Here is a 24602-nt window from a genome sequence, read left to right on the forward strand (position 1 = left end):
ATCTATTGAAGTTTGTCAAAGTTTTGGATGTCATACTGAACCTTCGCACACATTTGAGAAAGTTGAGGTGCTGCGGTACTTTCCTGTGTTTCTAACCCCTTCCATCTCTGATACCCCGATGCATTGGTGGGATTTGAACTTGTGTCTCAAGTGATCGTTCTAAAACTTTAGCTGTCCTTAATATGCACTTAAAACCGTAAGCCAGGCAACGTACACAAAATGCTGGTGGAACACAGCAGGCCAGGCAGCATCTATAGGGAGAAGCGCTGTCGACGTTTCGGGCCGAGACCCAAGGGAAAGAACAGGAGATGAAGAATCCTCGAAAGTGAGTCCAAGCCCAAGGGTCTCGGCCCGAAACGTCGACAGCACTTCTCCCTATAGATGCTGCCTGGCCTGCTGTGTTCCACCAGCATTTTGTGTGTGTTGTTGTTTGAATTTCCAGCATCTGCAGATTTCCTCGTGTTAGCCAGACAACGTAGATTGCTTTAAACTTAATTAGCTTATCTCTTGTGTTGCCAAAATTCGTGCACAAAGTTGGCTTCTACGTATGTTTAACCCAGAGATTAAAATAATATCCGGATTCTAGGCTCTTACCATCTTTATATGCTAAACCAACAAGAACACATCTCCCTTTCAACTGATTCCATTAATCCTATAAAATAAAATTCAGGCTTTTCCCCTACCAGTAGGCCTTACATTACGACAACTCCTCTTTCCCGCCACTGAAGCAACCACAAATACAATCTACGGCGCTGCTCTACCAACCAACCAAACATGTTCCGTTCGCTGATTGGCTCTTGTCTTAAGCGTATCATCGATGAGGCGATACGGCGAGCGCATTCGCTGATTGGTGCATTTGGCTGTCACTCAGGGAGAAGGTGGACTGAGCAAGTTTGGTTGGATCCGGTCCGGGATCACAGAAAGAAAGAGAAAGAGAAAAGCGGCAGGAAAATGGTGAGAAAAGCAGAAGAGAAAGAAGGGAAGAAAGTAAAAGGAGGAGGGTGGAAAGAGAAACGGAGAAGAGGGGAAAGAGAACGTGGAGGATCGGATGGGGGTGTTGCCATGGTTGTGAGAAAGGATAGTTCGTACTAGTGGGATGCTCTGCTGCTTAAGTTGTACTTGCGTTGTTATTTTATAGCCCAATGCCTTACATTTAATTACATTTGTCTCGTCACTGTGTTAACAGTGGAGTGAGGGTAATAAGAGTGGGAAGGTTAGACGATGGAAGGGGGTGCTAACAACCTCCACGTGATTATGGTTGGGTTAGTGCTCCATGATCTTGCTTGAGGGAGAAAAGTGAAATATAGGAGCAAGAACAGGCCATCCATTCTTTTGAGTTGAGTCCGAGCCTCCATTCTTGGTTATTTGTCTTTTACAATGGCATTATTAACACATCTATACAAATGTTTTATTGCATACTTTTACCAGCAGTTCTTCAGAGCACAGGTTCCTGCAAATGTTTGCTGAGTGTTCAGTGCTTGCAAGTACTTAATTGCTACAAGTAATGTTCATCGTTGTTGGCAGTGAGATTTGAACTTTGCTTTAAGATTGATAGCCCTGTGCTCTGCTTACTGGACCAGTATCTCATAATCTTACCGTGTCCATTGTGTCTTTTGTTGTCCTCAATACAAAACCTGAAGTTGCTGTTGGCAGGTAGGTGGGTAAGATACATTGCCATATCAGTGGGTGCAAATCCAAAACTGAGATGGTTTGGTGGAGGTGGAAGACTCGGCCATTATTCTAGCACAGGTGGAATTTACCTAATGTACTGTGCGGCAAAAGAAAGTTGGACCATTCTCACTAGGGTTCTGCTAGCTGCTGTTATTGATAGAGTTCAAAGAAATTTATTATCAAAGTGTATAAATAACACCATATGCAACCCCAAGCAAAAGAAAATCTGTAGATGCTGGAAATCCAAGCAACGCACACAAAATGCTGGAGGAACTCAGCAGGCCAGGCAGCATCTATGAGGGATAAAAAAGTATGTTTTGGGCCAAAACCCTTCAGCAGAACTGAGATTAATTTACTTGCGGGCATACTCAGCAAATCTATAGAATGGTAACTATAACAGGATCGATGAAGGACCAACCAGAGTGCAGAGACAACAAAGTGTGCAAACGCAAATATAAATAAATAATGAGAACATGAGATAAAGCGTACTTAAAGTGAGATCACTGGTTGTGAAAACATTTCAATGATGAGTGCAATTGTCCCCTTTTATTCAAGGGCCTAATGGTTGAGGGGTAGTAACTTCTTGAACCTGGTGGTTCAAGTCCTGAGGCTGCTGTACCTTCTACCTAACGAAAGCAGCAAGAAGAGAACGTGACCTGGGTAGTGGGGATCTCTGATGATGGATGCTGCTTTTCTATGTTTCATGTAGATGTAGAGGCATTGGAGCAGAAAACTGCACCACGGCCATTTGATGACCCAGTCCAAGGTTGTGTCTTTGGTCTATCTGTGTATTTTTCAGGATGATGACCTTTATTCTCCCATTCCCTTGGCTCACATCTGGACCAGAACCAGCTAACTCACAGCCACCACTAGTGCCAAAACAATTCATGCTTAAGCTCGGTTTTGAGCCCAGGTTATCCTTCAGTGTCATCTACTGTCTTCTTCAATGCAAGTAACTAGCTGCCCAACTGCTCAGCTCCAAGAATAGTGCGAGTGTAATGTACATAATAGTAGCAGCAGCAATCACAAAAGGGAAGCACAAAGGTGAATATTTACTGTCATATGTTTGAGCTACATCTATTGCTGAAGATTTAATTGCTTTGTTCAAAATTTTTTCTTGTCATGCCAGAAGGATACTAATAGGGTAACTAATAGGAAGTCAAAATGGGAACCAAGTTGGTTTAGGAAAATTTGGCTTTGTTTATTATGAGTGAGGTGCCTTGGCTGTTGTAGAGCGGTTTCATTGTGTTCTTTGAGTGCTTTCCCATAATGCTACAAAGGAACTCTTCCAGATTTCCTACTGTGCTTGCATTGCATGATGCATCAACATCACTTCAACAAACTAGTGTTTAAGTAATTTCAGTTTCTCCACATGAGTTTGTTTTTAAGTTGAAGTCCCCTTTGCTGATGTAAAGTTATCTGTAATTAGAAAGCTAGCCCTGAGGGTTAAATTATAAGGACAGGTCACACATACTTAGCTTGTTCAAGGGATTGAAATGTGTTCCAGTTGATGTATTTAAAGTGATTCGAGGATTTGATGGAGTGAATGGAGAAGCTGTTTGATTCAAAGGGAATCTTAATTTTATGCTTAGTGGAAGGACATTTGGGAATGAAATCAGGAAGCACTTTATGTACAGTCAAGTTTATTGTCATTCAACGATATACTATACTTGTATGCCACTAAACGAGATGCCGTTTCTCCAGACCAGGGTGTAGTACACAGTGTGTAAGCACAGTTGTACACATAACACAGAATTTAGGAAAATAAGAATTAAATCTACAAATGAGTTATGCATAAGTAAAGTGCATATATTAAATATTGTAGGGTACAGTACAGATTGTCCGGTGACAATTCAAATGTGATATGGCAGCGAGTTCAGAGGTCTAATGGCTTGTGGGAAGAAGCTGTTTCCCACCCTGACTGTTCTTGTCTTTATGCATCGGAGTGTCCTGCCTAATGGTAGAAAGTCAGAGAGGATGCTGGATGGATGGCTGGGATCCTTGATAATACTAAGTGCCCTGCGTACACAGCGCTCCTGATAAATGTTTCTGATGGACAGTAGGGAGACCCCTATGATCCTCTTGACCATTCTCATAGTCCTTTGTAGGACTTCCTGTCTGACGCTCTGCTGATCTCGTACCAGATTGGTGGGGAGGGGGGAGGTGTAGGACACTCTCAGTAGTGTTCCTGTAAACTCAGTTAAGGTGGTCGATGATTAGAAGATGCTGTTTGGATGACCACTGACCCACGCTACTATGCAGGGTAGGTGATGTAGATATGTTTGTCCTGTTCTGGGATTAAGGGCAAACACTTGGGATAAGGGTTTACAACAAAATAATTTTGAGACTGGCTCTGTTATTTGATAAGATCATGGCTGATCTGTTATCATCTCAGCTTTCGTCCTCTTAAATGGAAGGTGTCTTTTACTTGTGTCTTAAAAATATTCATTTGTTTCTGTTTCCACAACCCTTTAAGGAGAGTACCATTAGATAAATCAATTTACTCCATCTGTCTCAAAAAGAGCAAACCTTTTATTTTTGAGAGTGATCTCTGTTCTGGAATAACATCTCCACATCTGACAGCAATGCCCCTTAGGATTTTGTGTTTCTATCAAGTTCATTCTCACTTTTCTAGACTCCAGTAGATATAAGTTTTACCCCTCCACTCCTTCCTCATAAGACAACCTTCCCTTTCCATGTATTAATCTAGTTAGCTTATTGAGATGGGTGTGGGGAGGGGGGATACTGATTTTTATTTGTTGAGGAATGTGAATTTTCCAGAAGTTCGCTCTCTTGTGTCACTAAGTAGATTCAAAGCTGAGTAAGATAGATTCTTGAGGAATCAAAGCAAGATGATGAGACAGAAAAATGAAGTTTTAACCAATATTCAGCCAAGAAGTCTATTGGATGACCGATCAGGCTTTGGTGTCCTACTGTGAAAATGTTTCTCTCCTTCCCCCCATTTTTTTGTGAACATGGTATTAAGTGTAACATGGGCATTTAGGGTTAATTTTAAAGATGTAGTCAGAACATTACTTGTAATGACATTGAAGAAGTGTGATAGCAGTAATGTATTGTTTGAGGAATAGTGTAGTGAAACTTGTGTTTAGTTGTAGAAAGATGAGTTTAAAGCACAGTATGAGTAAAAACTGGACAGCATACTTGTAAAATGCAGATGCAGGAAGATTTCTAGCTTCTCTACAATCTCTTGTCTCCGAGGTAGGAATCACATTTAAGCTAATAACAAGGTATTTACATAATACTTCTGTTTGGGGGGAAAAAAAGATGATCATAAATGCATAGCGAGGCTAAAAAGATGCAAGGCTCTTCCACTGAAATCAAGTGCAGGTCCTCCCCAGCTAATAAGCCAATGACGTGTTTGCAGCCCGTACATGTGAACAATTAGGTGATCAGTGAGATGAATTTGCTGGCTCTTGTGGGGCTGCTGACATCTTGTGCCTTGTAACTCGGATCATGGCTATATTTCTAACTTGCAAACCTTTCTTGGGAATGGATCGCTGTGGTAACCTGGGCGGGATGTGTAACTGCACAACTGAAAGTGAACGAATCACAAGTAATCAAATGCAAAATAACTGATGGCTTTCACAATTTTTGGATTACCTGCTAGAATGGATCATAAAAGGGAGCCCAAAGGAAATGCCCAGTATTCTAAAGGCATTGCATTTCCCTGAAGTATTGTGTGGATCTTCACGAAAGCAATTGAACTGCAATGTTGATAGTCATTAAAATAAGCTTGCAAAAGAATAAAGAACAAATGGTCTGACCAGGATTGTTAATAGCAATATGGTTGCTTGCAGCCAGCTAAAGTGCCCGATGCAAACCACAATGGTGGTGTTAGGAGTTCTGCCCCTTTCCTCACTCCCTATACCCCCTTCCACCCTTTGCCTGACCGAGCTTGCATTGTGCAAAGCTTACATTGAGCCAAGACTGCATTATCGCAATACTGGAAGCAGTACAAGAACTAGCCAACCATATTATGTATATTAATCAGTACAGATCCTGATAAACAAAAAGTAGATTTAGCATAGCTGCTGGAAGTTTAAATATGTCACCGGAACTCCATCCTTGACTCCACAATAAACCACAGCCTGTGCTGTATCTTATTAAATCTTGTGTTGGATTGGCAGGGAGGGACAGGAGAAGGATGTATGCCTATCACAGGCTTATGATATCAGCATAATAAGATTGTACGAGGGATGAGTCACAGTAAAAACTCGCATTGTGTCCCTGTATGAAATTCTCTTGGCTCTTACCCATCTATTCTTTCTTCAAATGCCCTATCAATATGAATCCATGTTTGTTCACCATACTCAGAAATGGCTTCAAGAGTTTTCCCACTGCCATGTTGTTTTTAGTGTCTCCATCAAAGCAGGATCTTAAAACAGACTAGCAATCTACTTACCACAACTGAAGTTCTGGCTCTGCAAAAGTTTCCATCCAAGGTGGAAGGTGGACATTTCCATTTTCCCCCATCATCTCTAGAACCTGTTAAATAAGCTAGAAAGCTGGGTTGAATGTTTTGTTGGTGCAGGCACAGAGTTGGCGTAATTGTTCAATCTGGATGTTGCTTTGGGTCAACTCTTATAGAGCTGAAAGAGTTGGGGTGGGGAAAGAGCGTATTTTAATTTCAGAGTGGGGGTAAGAATAAAGAGAACAACTGTTGAAACAGAGCTGATCTGTCTGAACGAGTATGAATGAGGGAATTAGCAAAGGAATATTAAACATCAACGTGCTGAAGTTGTCTGCACAACACATCAGTTCCTGGAAATAAGAAATAAATGCTCATGTTCACCAGATCAAGTAGCATTTGTAGAGAAAAACCCAATTACTATTATAGGTGTATGATCTTTTATTAGAACTGGCAAATTCTGATACAAACAGGAATGAGTAGTTATTTGAAATTTCTGTATTGAGTACCAAGGACTGCAGCATGCCTGGATAAAAGGCAAGAGGCTGTTTCTTAAGCTTTCTTAGAAGGCAGGAGTTGGGGGTGAAGAGCTGCAGTAACCGGCATCTGGAAGGTCAAGTCACCTTGTGGACTGAATGAAGGTGTGCTACAAAGTGTTCACCCCAGTCAGACGTTGGGTTCTTCAGTGTAGAAGAAGTTGTTGAGAGCAATGAAAGCAAACACTTGGAAGTATCAAAGGATTGCTGCTTCACCTGGAAAGATTGGATTCCTGGATGTTGGGAAGGGTAAAAGCCTTGATACTGTTTTCTTGTTGCATCGGTAAATCCCACAAGGAAATGAGTAGTGATGGAAGAACAAACCAGAGAATCTCAGAGGGAGAGGTGAAACTGTATCTAGTGGTGGAATCTCGCTGAATGTATACTGAAATGTTGGACAAATTATGATTAAATTTTTGTTGAATGCGGAGCCAAGAACAAGAGGAAGGAGTAAGAGCTGGATTGTAGGAAGTAGAGGCAACATTACTGTGAGCTTTCTTAATCGCGACAGGCACCTCAGAAGTTCCCCTTTATTTTCAGAGAGGCCTTGAGTTGTTTTACATGCAACTAAAATGGCAGATCGGACACATCCTGAAAATGGTATCTCAGATTGTGCAAATACTCTTTCTGCACTGAGCTAAAGTATCAGCCGAGATTTTATGGTCAAGCCACTAAAAGGAGGGCTCAAATCAGTGATCCTCTCTGTGATACTGTTCACATTGCTTTAGCACAGTCAGTCGCTGTATTGTTCCCGCCAGGGCTTTGTCAACCTGCACCGTTGAACTTAATTGGACTGCCATATTTGACATCTCCATTTTAAACTGCACCCAACTTTTTCTTTGACACCAGAGATTTTTTTTGGAAACATTTATACTGTGCTCTGTCCATTTTAAATATCCTGGGCTGTTATGCATCCTCTGCCAGTGGTGGCACTATTTAGCTATGAAAGAGTTTGTGTTGTGAAAGTGAGCTGTGAGAATAAGGTTGTAATGTTTTTGACAGGTCCTGGGTTTGTAGCAGGCAAAATGTTTTCCATTTGTTTGAAGTGTGTTTTTATCTTGACTGGACTGACAGTAATTCCAAGGCTGGTACTCCTAAATGTTATTCAGTGATTGATGGTTGTAGCTTATTTCCAAATTGCTGCATCGTTACGTTACACATTGGTTTGGAGAAATTTATGGCTCTGCAGAATGGGTTAAGGAGCACCTCAAAATATTTGGGTGATGTTGCCTGAAATGTTTTAATTCAGACAAAGATAAATTATGCACACTTATTTTAGTGCTAAGCTACTGTAGCCAAAAATAACTGCTGATTTATGCAAACTTTAATTGTAAATAGTTTCATTTCTGTTAAAGGTTACAAGAATTTCTGGTTATTTATCTGGAGGTGTGGAGTAGAAAATCAGGGAGGTTACTGAAATATTGAAGTATTTAGCAGGCCTGTGGTTGGGAGGACTGTGTATGATGTTTGGACTGTACAGAAAGACTAGCAAATAGTAGGAATGATGTTTGCCAGGAGGTGTTGATTAAAGTGAGGGATGCAAACTTAGGGCCTTCAATTTGTGATTACAAGGTGATGGAGTGACAAGAGAATTGTTTGATTATGGCAAGTTACGACCAGGTATCAATCTAATACTTCAGTGGTTAAATAGCACAAATTTAAATCTTTCTACTGAATAAGGAGGAAGATGGAAATTTTACTTTATCTTGAAGGTGGGTGGAATGTAAATTTTGGTGCCAGCAACTACACAGACTGAGTACTGATTAAAAGTGAGTGGAAAAGCCAAAAAGTGGGGCATGTAAAGGAACAAAGCTTAGGACGTGGGTGAATAAACAATTCAACCACTTGAGTACATTCAATTATTCAGTTAGATCATATACTGTTTCTTAACTCCGTCCACGTTACACTCAGCGGCCACTTTATGGGGTTCTTCCAGTACCTAATGAAGTGGCCACTGAGTGTACATTTGTGGTCTTTTGCTGCTGTTCCCCTTCCACTTCAAGCTTTGTCATGTTGTGCATTCAGAGATGCTCTTCTACACACCACTGTTATAACCTGTGGTTATTTGAGGTACTGTCACCTTTCTTTTAGCTTGAACCAGTCTGGCCATTCTCCTCTGACCTCTCATTTACAAGGTGTTTTCGTCCACAGAACTACAACAGACTGGATGCTTTTTAGCTTTTCACACCATTCTTTGAAAATCCTAAAGACTTGTTCATGAAAATTCCAAGAGATCAGTTTCTGAGGTGCTCAAAGCACTCCATCTAGCCCCAACAATCGCTCCATTGGCGAAGTCACTTGGTTCACATTTCTTTCCCAATTCTGATGTCTGTCTGAACAGCAACTGAACCTCTCCATCATGTCTGCATGTTTTTATGCACTGAGTTGCTGCCTCCTGATTGGCTGATCAGATATTTGCACTAATGAACATGTGTACTTAATAAAATGGCCACTGGGTAAATATCCTTTCTATAGCCCTTTGCCCTCTCCAATAAAAATCTACGCACAATACCAGAGGAGCTCAGCAAGTCGGGCAGCCTCTACGGAGGGGAATAAACAATTGATGTTTCCCTGGTATCAGCCCAAAACAGCAGCTATTTATTCCCTTCCATAGATGTAGGCTGAGTCAACAAAAATTCATTACTTGCTTTGGAACTTCCTGGCCAACATCCTACAAGATTAGGGATAGGTGGCAGCACCTCTGCCATGATTATTATCAACATCGGTGCTCCGTGAGGATGCGTTCTGAGCCCCATAATCTACTCCTTGTACACTCATGACTGAGTGGCCAGATTCTACTCTAACTCCATCTATCTATAACAATTGGTTTGTTGATCATTGTTGTACTACTTGCTGTCTCAGTCAAACAGGCAGCATAATCAAAGACTGCCCACCACTAATTCCAAGGGCTGCTCATTTTCTGCTGTTGTCAGACTATTGAATGGTTCCCTACTTCTATCTCCCAGCATACGGAACTCTGCGAAAGTCTTTGGCACCTATATATAGTTAGAGTGCCTAGGATTTGCACAGCATTGTATTTGTTAATGTGGGAGCAGAGAGCGAGTTTGTAAACCTGGCATGAGAAAAGGAATGTTGTGAATGGCGAGGGTGGAGCGATGTGGCACAGGTGATACAAGGACTACCAGGGCTGGGGGTGGTGGTGCAGTTGCAGATGCACCCACCCCTGAGACACCAGGCAAGGTCATTTGATTCCAACCAATTGTTTTATTAATCATTACAGAATGTCTCTCTGGTGCTTCCTGCTCCCTTCCCTCCCCACTTCCCCTTTTCCCAATCATGATTCCCCTCTCCCTGCCCTCTTCCCACTCAGCCCACAACAGAGGCCCATATCAAAATCAGATTTATCATCACTCATGTGTCATGAAATTTGTTTTTTTGCAGCAGCAGCAGCAGTACAGTGCAATATATACAATTACTGTAGTACTGTGCAAAAGTCACCCTAGCTATATATATGACTTTTGCATAGTACAGTACCTTGTTATGATGTTGCATCTTATTGTCTATCTTCACTGCACATTCCCTGTAGCTGTTACACTTCACTCTGCATTCTGTACCTCACACTACCTTAAAATACACTGGGTAATGAATTGATCTGTATTAACAGTATGTAAGACAAGTTTTACACTGTTCTTTGGTACATGTAACAATAATAAACCAACTCCAATTCTTTAGGTTGATCCCACCCCCTTGAGCTTCAGCAGTCCTTTGGGAAGAGAGAGAGAGAGAGGTGCATTTTAGTGTGAAGATGTGCTTTTCCAACTTGCTTTGGTTTTAAGATGATCATTTGTGTGTCATCTTCCCCCTCTTGATTTTATCTCTTTTAACTGACAGTTTGTTTACAGGAAGAACAGAAGGGTTAAATTGCTAATTTGTACGCTGTCTGATGTTTTTTTTTCCCGCAAGTGTGTCAAAACTTTCCGTGTGCCTGGTTTGAAACTATCCATATTATTGACTTAGGTGAGGGACTGGAGTGTAATAAGTTTGCTGCTACTACAAACCCTGATGGTTTATAGTAGACATAAGACATTGTAGTAAGCAGGAATAAGGTGTGATGAGGTTTTTAACAACACCTTTCAAGCCTTACGTAAAAGGACAGAACAGCAGGTTCATGGGAATACCATGAACTCCCAACATGTCACACATTATCCTCACTATGGGATATGGAGAAGTAAGCAACTGGCAACGTGAATGTTGTGTTGACTTTCAGAATCCAGGAGTAATGAAGTTGTTAACTCTAGTACTAGTTGGTAGTGAGACAATAACTGGAGTGTTGTGAGCAGCTCTAATTTAATAGAAGAAGGATTAAATTTGTCTAAGATTCTCTAGGTTAATTCATGGGTTCAGCTGGCTGTCTCATGGTGTGAGATTAAGTCAGACAGGTTTATAATTCCTTTTTTATCAATCTTTTTATTAATTAAAGAAACTACATGTATATAAGCAAGAGGAGAACTATCTCAAGTATCTACATTGATAATAATTCATATAAAAGATAAAATAAGCATTATCAAGATCATACATAGTATTAATCAGATAGTATATAATAAAAATAAGATAATCAATTCCTCTCATCATTCCATGAAAAGAAGAAAAAAGATAATGAACTTTTATAATTTTTATATACATAAAAAAACCCCGCTAAACAAAAAAAAACAAAAAAAGAAAAAGAGGGGGGAAAGGGACTGGGCAGCCCATACTGAGAGTAAAAGCAAGAAAAGAGAAACTTTCTGATCAAATCCAAAGTTTCGAGAAAGTAACTGGAAGATCAATAAATCAAACCATATGAAAATATTGAATAAAAGGTTGCCAGGTTTCTTCAAATTTAAAGGATGTATCAAATGTCCGACTTCTCATTTTCTCTAAACTTAGACAGGACATAGTGGAGGTAAGTCAATAAAAAACAGTAGGTGGATTCGAATCCTTCCATTTAAGCAAAATGGCTCTCCTAGCCAATGAAGTTGTAAAAGCTATCATCTGTTGAGCGGAAACAGGAATATATCCTGCTTCCGGTGGAGTGATCCCAAAAATTGCTGTAAAAAAAAAAAGTTCGGTTGTAGGTCCAAATTCAAGACTTTTGATAAAGTTTTAAAGACATCTTTCCAAAAATTATCTATCTTGATACAAGACCAAAACATATGAGTTAAAGTAGCCACCTCAATATTACATCTGTTACAAATAGGATTAATATTGGGAAAGATGGGGGCTAATTTATCCTTTGACATATGTGCCCGATGTACTACCTTGAATTGTATCAAGGAATGACGGGCACAAATAGATGAAGTATTTACCAAATGAAAAAATTTATCCCATTGATTATCTGAAAGTGACTCTCGACATTCCAATTCCCACGCAGCTTTAATTTTATCGTTAGATACAATTGGCAAATTCAATAACCATTTATAAATTATAGCTAACAGTCCTTTTTGAAATGGTTTAACCTGGAAAAAGAGTATCTATCATATTGGGTGAATAAGCAGAGGGAAAATTTGGGGGGGGAAAAAAAAAAAAAAAAAATTCCTAATTTGTAAATATCTAAAAGAACTGTGCATTAGATAAGTCATATTTGTTCACTAACTAAGTGAAAGACATTAAACAATCCCCCATAAACAAGTCTAGAAAGTTATTATTCCTTTGGTTTTCCAAATTAAAAAGGTCTGATCGAAAATTGATGGTTTAAAAAAAAATTAAGATGGATTTTACTAGAAAGAACAAAGTTATTAAACTCAAAAAATCTACAAAACTGAAACCAAATTCTTAATGTATGTTTAATAATGGGATTGAGGTCTCGACTACCAATTGTAGAAAGCAAAAAAGGAAGAGGAGCTCCCAGTAAAGAGGCCAAAGAATACCCCTTCACCAAGTTTTTCTCTAAATCCACCCATAAAGTACAGTCATGTATGTCTGAGTAATGAATCCAAAATGAAATATATCGAATATTAATTGCCCAGTAATACATTCTAAATTTTGGCAAAGCCATACCACCATGCTTTTTTAATTTCTGTAATAGAGGTTTACTCAATTTTGGAATTTTATTATTCCAAATATAAGATAGAATTTTAGAATCTGTTCTATCAAAAAAAAAGTTTAGGAACAAAGGAAGGGATTGCTTGGAATACATACAAGAATTTTGGTAACTCTATCATTTTAATAGCATTAATTTGACCAATTAATGATGATGTCATAGGAGACCATTTAGAAAGTATTTGTTGTGTATATTCAATTAATGGAAGAAAGTTATATTTATACAGGTTCTTAAATTTTTTGGTAATTTTAATACCAAGATAAGTAAAGTTATTTTTAGCAATGCTAAAAGGAATTTGATCATATTGATCCAAGTAGTTATTAATAGGAAATAACTCACTTTTGTGCAAATTTAATTTTTATCCAGAAAAACTACTAAATTCAGAAAATATAGATAACATAGAAGGAATAGATTTCTTAGGATCTGAAATATAAACTAACAAGGCATCTGCATACAACGAAACCTTATGCACTTTATCTCTCTTAATACCTTGAACATTGTTGGAGACCCGAAGAGCAATAGCAAGAGATTTTAAAGCCAGGTTGAATAACAGCGGACTAAGAGGACAACCCTGCAGGGTACCTCTGTATAGCCTAAAATAAGGAGATTTTTGATTGTTAGTTATAACTGCCACCATAGGAGCCTGATAGATCAGCTTAATCCAGGAAATAAAACCTGGACCAAAATTAAATCTTTCTAAAACCTTGAATAATTAAGACCATTCTACCCTATCAAAGGCTTTTTCTGCATCGAGGGAAACAACACATTTGGATTCTTTAGATGGAGAGGAATGCATAATGGTCAATAATCTCTGAATATTAAAGTATGAATATCTATTAATAAATCCAGTTTGATCCTTAGAAATAACCTTAGGTAAAATATTATTGAGACTGTTAGCCAAAATCTTAGAAAGAATTTTAGAATCCACATTTAATAAGGAAATTGGTCTGTAAGAGGCACATTCAGATAAGTCTTTTTCTTTTTTGGGTACTAATGAAATTGATGCCTCTTAGAAAGTTTTCAGGAGGGTCCCAGAAGATACAGAATCAGTGAAAATTTGGCATAAGTGAGGTGTAAGTATTTTAGTAAGTGTCTTAAAAAAATTCTACTGTAAATCTGGTCCCGGAGCTTTACCTGATTGAAAAGAGGATATAGCCCTTGCTATTTCCTCTCGTTTAATAGGCTCATCTAATATATTCATATCTTGAATAGAAATTTTGAGTATATTCAATCTTGGCAAGAATCTATTCATAAAAGTAGTGTTGTCTGGAAAATCAGATTTATAAAGGTTAGAGTGAAAATCCAAAAATACCTTATTAATTTCCTGACAATCTGATGTTTCAGTTCTATCAGTTCCTCGTATTTTCAAAATCTGCCTTCTAGCCATAGTTGCTTTAAGTTGGCCAGCCAACAATTTACCTGACTTATCTCCATGTATATAAAATTGACTTCTGGATTTCAAAAGTTCCTGCTCAATCTTAATAAGTTCCTGCTCACGTCTTAATAAGCTGGTAAGGAAGGCGGGCTCTGTCGTGGGCAAAGTACTGGAGAGTTTAACATCGGTAGCTGAGCGAAGGGCGCTGAGTAGGCTACGGTCAATTATGGATAACTCTGAACATCCTCTACATAGCACCATCCAGAGACAGAGAAGCAGTTTCAGCGACAGGTTACTATCGATGCAATGCTCCTCAGACAGGATGAAGAGGTCAATACTCCCCAATGCCATTAGGCTTTACAATTCAACCGCCAGGACTTAAGAACTTTTTAAAAGCTATTATTAATGCTTTTTGAGATAGTGATTTAGATGCATATCATATTTTTTACTGAGTTAAGTATTGTATGTAATTAGTTTTGCTACAACAAGTGTATGGGACATTGGAAAAAAAGTTGAATTTCCCCATGGGGATGAATAAAGTATCTATCTATCTATCAATGGGAAAAGTTAAAAGCAGATCATGCTGCGTTTGAAGTTTCACCCTTATATAAATCTTCACTAGGTGTTACTGAATCTTTATCTATTTCTTTATTCCTGTTAGTAATCACTAAAAGCTCCACTTTAGTTTTCCTCCTTAAAGCTACTGAATATGAGATTATCTGTCCCCTAAGAAAAGATTACATTGTATCCCAAATAACCAAATTTGACACACCCTCAGTTGTATTTAATTTAAAAAATAGAGAAATTTGCTCTTTAATAAAAATTACAAATGCTGAATCATGCAGCAATGTAGCATTAAATCTCCACTGAGATGCATTCCGTATATTATCAAGGAACTTCAGTATTAGTTTCGTGGGCACATGATCCGACAACGCAATAGCGTCATATGCACAGTCAGCAACAAAAGGCACCAATCACATATCCAACAAAAAATAATCAATTCTTGAAAATTTATGATGTATATGTGGAGGAAAAAAAATAAAAATCCTTGTCTTTAGGTTGGAGAAATCTCCAAATATCGACCAAACTGTATTCTAGTAAAAATGAATTAATACAGGTCACAGCCTTGTTAGGAAGCTACAGATTGGTTGATGACCTATCAATTGAAGGATTGAGACAATAGTTAAAGTCACTGCCCATGATCAATTTATATTCATTTAAATTTGGCAATGCAGAAAATAACCTCTTTATAAAATTCAGAGCTATCTACATTTGGTGCGCGCGCGACACACACACCCACCCCCCCCCCACCCACCCACCCCCCCCTCTTTCGGCCACATAACAAACCAGTGGCAACTAAGTATCTTCCAGTTGAATCAGTGATGTATTAAAATGTACAAAAGGGATTTTAAAATTAATAAAAATAGATACCCCTCTAATTTTAGTTACTGATGAAGAATGAAACTGAGAGCCCCTCCAAAATTTAAAAAAACGGTTTTCATCTTCCCTACGGATATGGGTCTCTTGTGCAAAAATAATATCAGCTTGGAATGTTTTTAATTTCTTAAAGATCGTTCTTCGCTTAATAGGTTGGTTCAAGCCATTCAGGTTCCAAGAGATTATATTAATTTTATTAACATCCAAAATAAGGGTTTAATTTGAGATTTTATAAAATAAGTTAGTGCATTGACACAGACCAACCCCGCAGGGAAGAACAAATTATGGATTCGATCAGAGAGAAAATAAACATGATTGACAAGAAAACCTCTCAAGATTGCCCAGTCGAAAAAGCCTAAACTAATAGCCCCGCCCCTCTCCCCCCAAAGCCCGAAAACCCCAATAGGTGGACAGCATGCTAAACTAAACTCCCTAAACCCCTTGTCTCCAATAGCCAGACTCTTTTTAAAAAGTTATACGCTGACACCACTGACTAAAGACACAACAACAGATAGATAAAGAGATAAACAAATTCCAAATATTTTGATATTGTGTCTAATAGACGTTAGAATGTAGTTAACAGTGGCCATCTTAAATTCATTTAATAAAAATTCATCATATATTCACAAGAAAGATAGATCCAACCAAATAATATGTTACTACTACTAGTGTTAAACTCTCCCAAATCCAAAAGGAAAAAATAAAACGGCCAAAACAATGTCTGGGCAGACATAGAATGTAGATTGAACTTTCAACGATCCAGCTACAAATGACTCTCGGCTAAGGATTAAGTGTTTGAGTTGCTTGCAAGACAGGCTTAAGCTCCTTTATAAATTTCCAAGCCTCTTCTGGGGAGTCAAACTGTTTTGGGCGAGCGTTGGGCGGGGATAACTCAGAGGGATGACAGTTCTTATAAAGTTCAGCCATCACTTCCCGATTTTTAATTCTTTCTGCATAAACCTCAGGGGCAAAATCTTCAACTGTACTGTTACGTACCCCGTAACTGGGTCACTTACCAGCAAAGATAGAGAGGTCCGTTGAAGTCTGATGGTACTCTTTTAACAGTATTTATTGGTGAAAATACACAAAAATAATATCAATGCAAACATACAGATACTATACGTCATCAATACTAGATCTAAAAGTGCGGGTATAATAATAATCAATAAGAAATAGCTCTATCGTTGTCTAGGGGATAATGTATTGTCCGATGGAATATAAAAGTCACTCAAGTTCATTCAGGCTGCAGCTTTTGGTTGGAGAGAGAGACAGATTTTTAGAACTTGCCAGCTTTTCCTTTTTATGATGTCGATCCTTCCAAATTTCGTTGGTGGTGGTTTCTCCTTTTAGCTAAAGCCGTTTTTCCGTGGTAAGTCCCGCCAATCCCAGGCAACAGGGAAGGACGCACGCGGGCTCCACCGGCTGTCGCTATTAAACGCTGTCACGGGATTTCTAGCGTTTCTCCTGGTGCGTCTGAAGGGGTTGTTCCCCAGACCCTCTTTTATCCTTACTCACGGGGTCTCAGATGTCAATCAGGTTGGGATGATGCCATCCCTCAACCAGCCCACTCTGGTCATTCCCTGAGGGCTTCAATGAATAGTACAGTACTCAATACACAATTCCGTCTCCAAGAGACAATGGCCGGTATCCGTGGCTTTGTATCGTGGAGGGCAGGACTACATTCCAAACCCTTGAGGATTCTCTCTCATTTCCTGGGTCCCCAGACCTGAATTAATAGCGAACTTGCGATTCTCAAAAAGGAGGGGGCTACTTTGTACCCTTTGGCCCCTCAGAGTCGTGGCACTTTCGTAACAGTACGAATCTCTACTCCATTATAAATTAGCTTCCCCCACTTCCTAGCATCTCGAAGAATTGCTTCTTTAGTAGCAAAGTAATGCAAACATAAAATCACCGGGTAAGGTTTCATCTCCACTGAAGGCTTCAGGCGGGAGATTCGGTGAGCTCTGTCTATCAACGGAGGAGCTTCGAGTATCTCACTAAAAAGTGAGTGTAGCATATTCATAAAAAACTTCAGTAGCTCACTGGTTTCCATGTTTTCAGACAAACCCAGTATGCGTAAATTCATCCTACGACTTCTGCTTTCAGGATCAATCATTTTCTTCTTAATTCTTAATAATTCCGAAGAAACCTCAACAATTTTCTTTTCTAAAGATAGTAGATATCTTTAACCACTTGATTCATTGTCTCCTGTTCTGATTCTATTAGTGTCCTTTTTAAGTGTCTGATACTGAAATTCCAGATTCCTCAAACATTCCTGGACAGCAGAGACAGTTTTTTCAAGTTTTTCATTAGAGTTCGTCAGTTTATCAATCTTAGTGTCCAGCTTTCCGATCTTGGTGTTAATATCTTGCATCCAAAAAAAACATTCTTTCTGAAGTAGAGACTTCCACTGCCTGCTTAGTTTGTTCAGTTTCAGAAACAATTTTGCCATCTCTTAATTCGATTGCAGTTTGGGTTCCAGCCATCGTAATTAAATTGTAAATCCTTCACTAAAAGTAGTAAATCTTCAAAGTTTAAACAAAACTAGCAGTGGAAAGTAAGTTGTAAAAGGAAGAAGTAGCACCAACACATGTCTTACTCCATGGACTGCTGAGAGGAGACTCCAGGTTTATAATTCCTGAAGTCATAGAGTCGTAGAGCACTGCGTCAGAGAAACATGCCATTTGGCCAGTCTAATCTGTGCCCAATTGTTATTCTGCCTACTCCCGTCAACTTGTACCTGGACCATACTCTCCCACCCAGGCTTCTGTTAGATGTTGCAATGGAGCCTGCATCCTCCACTTCTGCTGGCAACTCGTTCCACACTCAGACCACCCTCTGAGTGAGGAAGTTCCTCCTCAGGTTCCCCTTAATATTTTACCTTTCACCCTTAACCTATGACTTCTAGCTCTAGTCTCACCCAACCTCGGTAGTAAAAGTCTGCTTGCATCTACATTCCTCATAATTTTGTATGCCTCTATCAAATCTCTTCCCATTGTCCTTTGCTTGAGGGAATAAAGTCCTAACCTACTCAACCTTTCCCTGTATCACAGGACCTTGAGTTCCAGCAACATCCTTATAGATTTTCTCTGTATTCTTTCAATCTTAGTGATATCTTTCCCATAGGTAGGTGACTAGAACCACACAATACTCCAAATTTGGCCTCATTAGCGTCTTAGAAGACTTCGAAATAATGTCCCAACTCCTGTACTCAATAATTTGATTTATGAAGGCCAATGTGCTAAAAGCCTTCTTTATGTCCCTCTACCTGTGACGCCACTTAAAGGAATTGCGGATCTGTATACCCAGATCGCTCTGTTCTACCACACTCCTCAGTAGAATTATGGAGGAAGAGCTCAATGAAAGAAGCTATTCTTTAAGGGGCTTGAAAATATTGATACTGAGTCAAGAATTAAGAAGTCAGCCATTTAGGAACAAGATGAAGAATTTCTTCACTCGTGTTTTAGACACAGTCCTTAAGGCAGATCGATTTGAGGGATATGGTTATGGACAAGAAATTGGTGTTAGGGTTGAGGATCTGCTGTAATGTCATTAAATGGTGAAGCAGGCTTAAGGGACAGAATGGCCTGTTTGAGATCTATTTCATTATCATTCACTTCTGCTAGACTAGCTACCTCCAAACACCACCAGATTATATCAGAGTAAAAAAATACATCAGAATCATTCTGTAGAGGCCATTTGGCCTATTGTGCCTATCTGGGTGTTCCTTTGAAAGAGCTCTCCATTGGTTTAAATTGATCACAAAATCCTGTAACCTTTTAACAACTTCAGTTAGATCACCTTTAATTTTCTAAATTCAAAGAAATCAAGATTGATCTGTGAAACGTGTCTCATGGAGATTAAATGGACCAAGTTTTATAATTCCTGGAATTAAGAAGAATGATCTCAATGAAAGAACTGATTCTTAAGGGCTTGAAAAGATTGATACTGTTAGGAAGCAAGAACCTGTGTGGGTCTCAGTGTTGTTATTGATGGATCTCTATCTGCGTGTATGGGGTGTCTAGGGAGGGGTAGCACCTCTGGTGGGGGGCCTGCCGTGCCCTTTTCAGGGCAGCACGTCCACCTTTGGTCACCACCTGGCACTCAGCTCTCACCAGTGGCTCCAAGTAGCTGTAACATGCGCAGCAGCCACATCCCTGGTAAACTGTCACAGCAGACGGGCTAAACCAGGTGAGGGTAGCTGACGGGTCTTCGACCCTCAGTTAGGTAGGGCATCTGACTATCCCAGCGTTTGAAGTCTGTCCCTGGCAGATTGAGCGGAGGAGACCGATTAATGGTCCAATGGTCAGGAAGGCAGGCCCAGCATGCGTTGTACAGAATGAACAGCACAGCAAGACATTTAGACGTCCTGGTCATCCACTGCAGCAGGAGAGGTCTCCAGCCGTAACGGTTGTCCGTGCCACTGGATCAAGATCTCTTCTGCTGAGAGAGTGGGATTGCCCCTGTGCAACGGCTATTCCGCTTAAAACTCCATCACGCACAGGTTTCTGTGTCTTCTTCGAATCCGAAGGACTACCACTACTGTCTGTGCTCCAAGGCTATTTTCACTTCCCTCTACTCACTGCCCAGAACTGAATGCAGTAACTTCAGGTGGCTTCTAACTAACTAATATAAATTATAGCACAAAATTAAACCTTTTTGTATTGCGGAGGAGCAAAACCTATTTATGTGTAACTTCTTTGCATTATCAGATAACCACCATTTCTTAACACAGGCTTTGAGTTTCTGGGAAACTGACAGACAGTTGTTTCTGTTGCACTGGTATCAATGATACTCTATTAAACACCTACTGATACTTCAAGACCATCAAAACCAGCCATTGTGCTAGGGACATCCTGATTCTTTGCCGCTACGCTCCAAAAACAATAAATATATGTACTTGTGTTAATTGGCCATCTTTCTGTGGTGATATGGTTAACGTATTGATTTTTGTGTGTGTGTGTGTGTGTATTTTCCAACTTGCAGATGCATGTAAAGACAGCTTGTTTGTACTCAGCAGTGGTTTCTGTACTATTTTGGGTGGGATCAGCTTTGGTTATCAGCGCTTGCCTTGTTATTAGTTACCCTTTAATTAGGGGTGCTGCTGAGTTTTCGGGGGAAATTTTGTGGGAGGTTGTATTTCAATTGCAAATTTTGATTATGTGAAGCAGATCCCTCTGTAAGATTTAATTTTGTTCTTGTTTCAGCTACCCCTCTCATTACTGAAGACAGCACAGAATCATCCCATGGTGAGTCTGGTTAAAGCCATTAACAGATATTGATAATTTTGTATGCTAGTCATGCCCCTTCACCCACTTGCAGTGGCATCTGGAGAACGTCCTGTGGAACCCACCAACCAGTGGCTTGGTATAATTTTTGACTAGGTTTCTGAGAAGTCGCCTTGCACTTTTTTTTAGTGAAATCCAGATGCTGTAGAAAAGCAAGTTGTTCAAAGAAAATAGAACACTTTTTTTTTCATGCCTTGTTAAGATCCTCCCCAAGTACTTGCTCATGTTATTCAGGGGTTTAAATTTTAATTTCTGAAAACTCTGGCATTGATGACCTTGTAAGGTTTACCAACTGAGCAACTTGTGGATTGAGAGCTCAGGAGCTGACTCCATCATCTGCATGGTATTAAATGGCTTTGTGTAGATGGCAAGCTGTGCTGGTCAAAAATGGTTTAGAATTTGCAGAAAGCTTTAATTCAGGCACTAAAACACCTCAGACCAATCTCCAATTCCTGTTTCTACCAGACTGTCAGGCTCTTTGATTGCACTCAGACAGCTGTCTGCACGTTCCAGTTTTCTACAGCATGTCTCAGTATCCACGCCCTTGGTGATATGTGGTAGAGTTTGACGTTGCCGAGCCTGTCTGGATAGCTTGTGTTGACAAATGTTTGTTTGTGGAACAGACGCAGTCAGGCCGCCTGGTGCCTGTCTAGGTTGAGTTAATGCACAATTTCAGGAGCTAACATTGCTGAGACTACATTGCATTCCATGGAACCTCTTTATCCATTTACGCCTCTGTTTTATTTCTGATGCGTATCAGAAAAGAAAAAGGGAGAGAAGCAGAGAAATAAAGGAAAAACAGCAATGGGGAAAATTGGGATCCTTTTGAGATCTGCAACTGTAAAATGTTAAAACACTTCACTCCCTCGCTAATTTTGCTTACGCTTTCCCAATCCCCGAATATTCTGTGCTCTGGTCTTTGCTATATGTGATGGGAAAACCTCTTGGGAAATCCAGGAAGGGATTTTTGAGTCATTGTATCGTCTTTCACAACCTTGACTTTGCAGTGCCCGATGCAGCCAGATTTGTTCTCTCACCAGTCGCCCGTGCCCAGCTGCTGCAGACTGGATGCATTTAGTGCTTCACCGTCCTGAGAATTGCTGGATGCTGAAGGTGCTCTTTTATTATTTCAATGATTTGTTCATGGGGCAAGGCTTTGATGTGGAGCTCTTCATCCCACTCTTAGCTTGCCTTTGAGTAACAAATGTTCAGTGCTTCCCAGGCAGTCTCAAAGTGAGGTTGCTGGCTACACATTCTCTCAGGGACCCAGTTTGTTGCACTCCAGCATCAATGTTGGGCTACCCTTAACACACCAGTTATAACAGCCTGTAACACTGCTAGTGTCATGAGAAAAGGCAGACCTTGACAGGAGCTGATTACGGGATTAAATTCACCTAAAACAGTGGAATTAATCTCTTGGAATGCAGGCTGAGGAATACCTAAAGAATGCCAGAGCAAGGTCATGGCAATATTTCAGAAATTATGTTCCATTGAATAAGATGTGTGTTTTGTTTGACAGCTTGTGGAGTTGAAGAATGGGGAGACGTACAATGGTCATCTGGTCAGCTGTGACAACTGGATGAACATCAACCTGCGGGAGGTCATTTGCACATCTCGGGTATGTGGCTGTCAATCAGCATAGCTTTTTAAAGTTATTCAGGCTGTTCACTGAACATTTAAAAGCAAGACCTCAAGGTATAGGGAACATATAAATTGTGGTATGGAGCGAGGTTTCAGTGACGTGATTTGTAGGAGGAGGAGGGGGTTGAGTAAAACAGGGCAATGGAAATATGATTCTTTCCATTCCAAGGATTTGGTCCTGGGGGTTGGATGAACTGAGAAACTCAAAATGGGTGCTTCTTTTGTGGGGTAAATATCTCAAGGGGAATGAAGTTGAAATTAACACTGGCCATTACGTGATTGAATGGGGAAGGCCTTCTCCTGTTTGTGTTGTTAACAAGATTGTGTAAGAAAATGATCTTTGAGAATCAGTTTAGTGAAACCCATGATTCGTGGAACATGAGCAGGTAATGAAATATTTTGAGCACAATTATTTTGTGGCAAATCACAAAGTCTGTCAGCGATGCCACAAAATACTACTGGCATCAGGTTCTGTATGAATACTAGTGGTGTCCTGTCACTGAAGCATTAGGCTACGGGGAACACTAACCACTACTGGCTTTGATGATTTTCCATTCGACTTGTTTGCTTTGATTTTTGTCGAGGTTATAAAGGAGACTCTGTTGATTCTAAGTAAGAATGAGGAAATGTGCTGCTTAGACTGTGGATAGGAACTGGGTAGTCACTCCACTAAGCCTCTTAGATTGATTATTTCAAAATAAAGATGTTGTGTAAAAATATTTCCTTAATGACTAGTGTGCCCAATTTAATGTCATTTAATCTAAATTTTACAAATTCCTCTTCAGTGTTTGGCACCTTTGATCAGATTCTTTCACAGGCTTCACAGTACAGAAATAGACCATTCAACAGACATGTTTCACTGATTCTCCTTTACCCTATCATCTTGCTCTCACTATGTTCTTTAGAGAACAAAATCTTCAACCTTACCTTGTCTGGGCCACATGTCACCGTAGACCCACCAGTGATATAGTGGGTATGGTGGTTAAAAAACAGATCTGCCAGTGACCTCCACATCCTATGAGTAAATAATTAAAACTTGTACGTTAGCTTGATTCAAACACATTTCTGCCAGTTATCTTGATGGTGAGTTCTACTCTCAATGCAAGAACACTGCACTTCCTAATGCATTTATTAGTGATCATTTTCTAGTTTTGGATTCTTCCACAAGTGGAAACATATTCCTTGTCTATGTGCCAAGGTTCCCACCTCTTGGCTGCTTAGTGAGGGACCTTCATTGTCTCCAGTTCTCCACCCTCCTTAGATTCTAGAGATTGCAGTTTCAGTCTGTTATGAAAGTGAGACTTTCAATAATGGTAATGTTTTCCGTGAGGACTGTTACTGGAACTCTGGGCTGCTTGGGGGTGTAAGCTTATCTCCCTCTTATGCAAAACCTTTGCTTCTCGTACACAGTCATTGATACGGATGCAGACTCCGAGCCCATCTGGCCACTCGTGCCCAGCTTGTCACCTAGCTAAAACCCTGAATTTCCTCAATTTGTTTCCTGTTCAGTCAGAAAATTATACAACACCTAAGGAGACCCACAGATTTTTATTGTTAAGTCATTGTTCCAATTCCTTTTTGAAAGGTTTCATTGAAAGTGCTTCTGCCACCCTTTGGGCAGCTTATTCTGCATGACGGCTCTCTGCAGGAAGAGAGTTTCTCCTCTTCCCTTCTCTGGTTTCTTTGCCTTCTTCCATTATCTCCTCTAGTGTAATTATTTAATCAACTGTAAGATATCACAGCTGATTTTTGATGAGGTGATAATTAGAACAATTAATTGATAATCTTTTGTTTGTATGCCAATGATTGCAAGAACCATGACATCAGGTTTAATAGTTACCTGGAAAACCACCAGCAGCGTAGAGTCTGTAGATGTACCCACTTTGCTGTGATTGACTCCCATAATGGAGGCACATTCAACTATCTCAGTGCAGGAAGTTTAGGCTACATCCACACTACACCGGATAAATCCGTAACCGAAGCTTTTTCTCTTCGTTTTTACCCTCCATCCACACTAAAATGGCGTTTTCGTCCCCCAAAACCGGAGCTTTTCAGAAACACTTTCCAGGCTGGGTATTTTTGAAAACGCTGCTTGGGCAGATCAGTGTAGATGGAGTAACCGGAGACTTTTGAAAACGCTATCAGACGGCAGCGCGCTATTTCGTTATTTTCTTGAACGCAACCT

The 24602-nt window shown here is 39.9% G+C and overlaps 1 protein-coding gene across 1 annotated transcript in view; it reads left to right on the plus strand.

Annotated features, from left to right (window-relative positions):
- Positions 1 to 847: 847 nt before the first annotated feature.
- Positions 848 to 24602, plus strand: part of lsm4 (LSM4 homolog, U6 small nuclear RNA and mRNA degradation associated) — a 28788-nt gene continuing 5033 nt past the window's right edge. Inside the window, exons 1-3 of the mRNA XM_073068479.1 lie at positions 848 to 954; positions 20696 to 20737; positions 22296 to 22394. Coding sequence (XP_072924580.1) covers positions 952 to 954; positions 20696 to 20737; positions 22296 to 22394 — 144 coding nt within the window. The 5' untranslated portion in view covers positions 848 to 951. The remainder of the gene's footprint in view (positions 955 to 20695; positions 20738 to 22295; positions 22395 to 24602) is intronic.

This window comes from Hemitrygon akajei, chromosome 16, assembly GCF_048418815.1.
Source record: "Hemitrygon akajei chromosome 16, sHemAka1.3, whole genome shotgun sequence".
In the NCBI taxonomy this organism is placed as follows: Eukaryota; Metazoa; Chordata; class Chondrichthyes; order Myliobatiformes; family Dasyatidae; genus Hemitrygon; species Hemitrygon akajei.